At 47.5% G+C, this 2,500-nt stretch overlaps 1 protein-coding gene across 1 annotated transcript in view; it reads left to right on the forward strand.

The window, feature by feature from the left end:
- Positions 1 to 2,347: 2,347 nt before the first annotated feature.
- Positions 2,348 to 2,500, forward strand: part of LOC311248268 (LIM domain only protein 3) — a gene marked incomplete at its 3' end in the record, with an annotated part of 6,071 nt that continues 5,918 nt past the window's right edge. The window contains exon 1 of the mRNA XM_084339181.1: positions 2,348 to 2,477. Coding sequence (XP_084195307.1) covers positions 2,453 to 2,477 — 25 coding nt within the window. The 5' untranslated portion in view covers positions 2,348 to 2,452. The remainder of the gene's footprint in view (positions 2,478 to 2,500) is intronic.

Below are 2,500 nucleotides of genomic sequence, written 5' to 3' on the forward strand. Positions count from 1 at the left end.
ATGGGCTCAGTCTGCACTACAGCGAAACACTCATTATGTCACGTATTGTGTGGAAGATGCCATGCAACGATACTATACACACTAATACAACTTATATACATGGATATATAATGTATACACACACACACGCACAGTGAGGGTCCTGGCCCTTGTGGGAATGATAGCCTGCATGGTGTTATTGTACACACAATTATTTCAAGGTCTGCTCGTTTATTGATACCCCTCGCGATTGATTTGATAAGCAATCATTGTGTGAATGCCATGGCATGACTTCAATCAGCCCGTGATGGGGGGTGGGGGGTGGGGGGGGGGGGGTGATTGATTCTCATATAATGAGACTTGGGAGGCTGTGATCGCCTAGTGATGTTTTTTTGCTGGCATTTTGACCCGACGACATCCCAACTCCATCAACCGCTCAAGTGGAGATTTCACAAACGTTCACCATTCAGAAGTTATTATCAAGAATCACTATCCCCGCGTTCTTCCCTGTTTTTCTATGAACTATATATATATGCACGCCACGTATAGATCTTCTTGGGAGAGCGGAGTGTTTGCCCCACAATTTTGACATGACACCTCCATGTGGTTGCATGGAGTGATACTATATAGCATCTCAAAAATATAGTCTACATTTGGATCTATACTGATGTGCCTCACTCACTATCAGAACCCACACTGTCTGTGCACCTGAATCAGTGAGTGAAGAAAAGAGCTCCTATTGAAAAGAGTGTGAGTATTCTGAGGGGGGGGGGGGGGGCGCACGCACGCACGCATGCATGCGCTCCGTTACTCGAGCTGTCGGTAATAAGTGAATGACCTTATCGTCGACGTCGTGTAATGTCTCACTGGTTGAGGGATTGGTTTTGAAGATAATAAAGCGTGGCTTCACAATTCCTCGACTCTCAGTCAGCACCGATGGGTAAGTTGGCTCCATCAGCCCCTCTCAGAATAACTAATACCCGGCGGGGGGTCGAACACCTGTAGCTGTGTGGTGCCAACACCTGCTCATACTATACAGACCCATGTGGACGACGTTTTTTCTATTTGAAGATCAGTCCGAATCACAGTTTTGTGAACTTTTTTCTTCTTCTTCTTCTTCTTCTTCTTCTTCTTCTTCTTCTTCTTCTTCTTCTTCTTCTTCTTCTTCTTCTTCTTCTTCTTCTTCTTCTTCTTCTTCTTCTTCTTCTTCTTCTTCTTCTTCTCAGAGGGGATATTATTATAGTTTGGATTCGGCTGCGTGCGTGCGTGGTGCCCGTTCCGAAGTTATAGCTTTTCTACATAACTTGTTTTTTAGAAAGGTGAGTGAGATATGGTTCATCTTCTTGTCTCCTGACAAAGCATCATCCCGCTTGTGTGTGTGTGCGTGTGTGCGTGTGCGTATGCGTGTGTGTGTGTGTGTGTGTGTGGCATATGTTTTTATCGATTCCATCGAGGAATAGTTGAATTATGATACACTTCACCTATACACCAACGACGCCTCGAGTATACCCATGTCATAATTATGTGGCTTTTTGTTGTAAATCATGACGGGCGGATATTCGTGCTGCTGTGCCATTTCAACGCCAACCCTTGTGTGTGCACGTGAAAGAAACGTCATATCTGGTAGAAAATAGTGAAATGGTTGCTATACTTTTTGGATGTCTGCTGGTATATTGGACCAAATATACAGCTCTGCGATCATTCCTTACTGTGATATTCTTGCGGCTGTACGGCGATGATATCCCCCATCCATCCATACCAGCATCTCTCTGAAAGCCATCCGGTGACACCGGGGGCTCGTTTTCCATTCACGTGTCGAAACTCGTTTATTATAAGGCTGCGTCTCAAAACCCACCACCGCAAATAGGCAGCGGCAGCAGCAGCGGCGGCGGCGAGCGGAGAGAGAGAGAGAGAGAGGCGCACCACGATAGGATTATCAGATTACGGGGTAAAGCATCTGCCTTTGTCATCATCATCCGCTGTCATTTGTTCACTAGCCACTCGCGCAAAGCTGCGGCTGCTGCTCGCTCTCGTCTCGTCACTCCGTGCAGACAGTCGCTGCTGCCGCTGGAGCGACAAACGTGTGTCTGGACGCGGAGCGATAGCGAGAGAACCGCGCTCTCTCTCCTCCGAGCCTCTTCCTCCGAGAAGCATCCATCTGCAGACAGTGAGAGCAGCGCTCTCAGGCCCCGCGCTTCCTCCCCGTGTTTGGTTTGGTTGATTGGTGTTTTTATTTTTATTATTGGTTTATCTCGGGTGGATTGTTACTTCTTCTAACAAAGGCGCGCCACCCTCCTCTCTCTCGGCGAGCAGGAGCGCATACAGCTGCTCACTTGACCAGCAGCTGGAGGCGAGACGCGGAGAGATTCTTATTTGTTTATTATTATTATTTTATTTGTGGTGGTGGTACTGTACTGGCTGCTTTCTGCTCGCGTGTTGCCTGGTGGTTCGGGTCGCCGCCGCGGGTCAACAAATGCAGAAAAGGGAGAAAAGTTTCGGTAAGAGGTCTTTCTATATAGCG

The sequence above is a fragment of the Notolepis coatsorum genome, assembly GCF_963971535.1.
Source record: "Notolepis coatsorum genome assembly, contig: SCAFFOLD_556, whole genome shotgun sequence".
Taxonomy (NCBI): Eukaryota; Metazoa; Chordata; class Actinopteri; order Aulopiformes; family Paralepididae; genus Notolepis; species Notolepis coatsorum.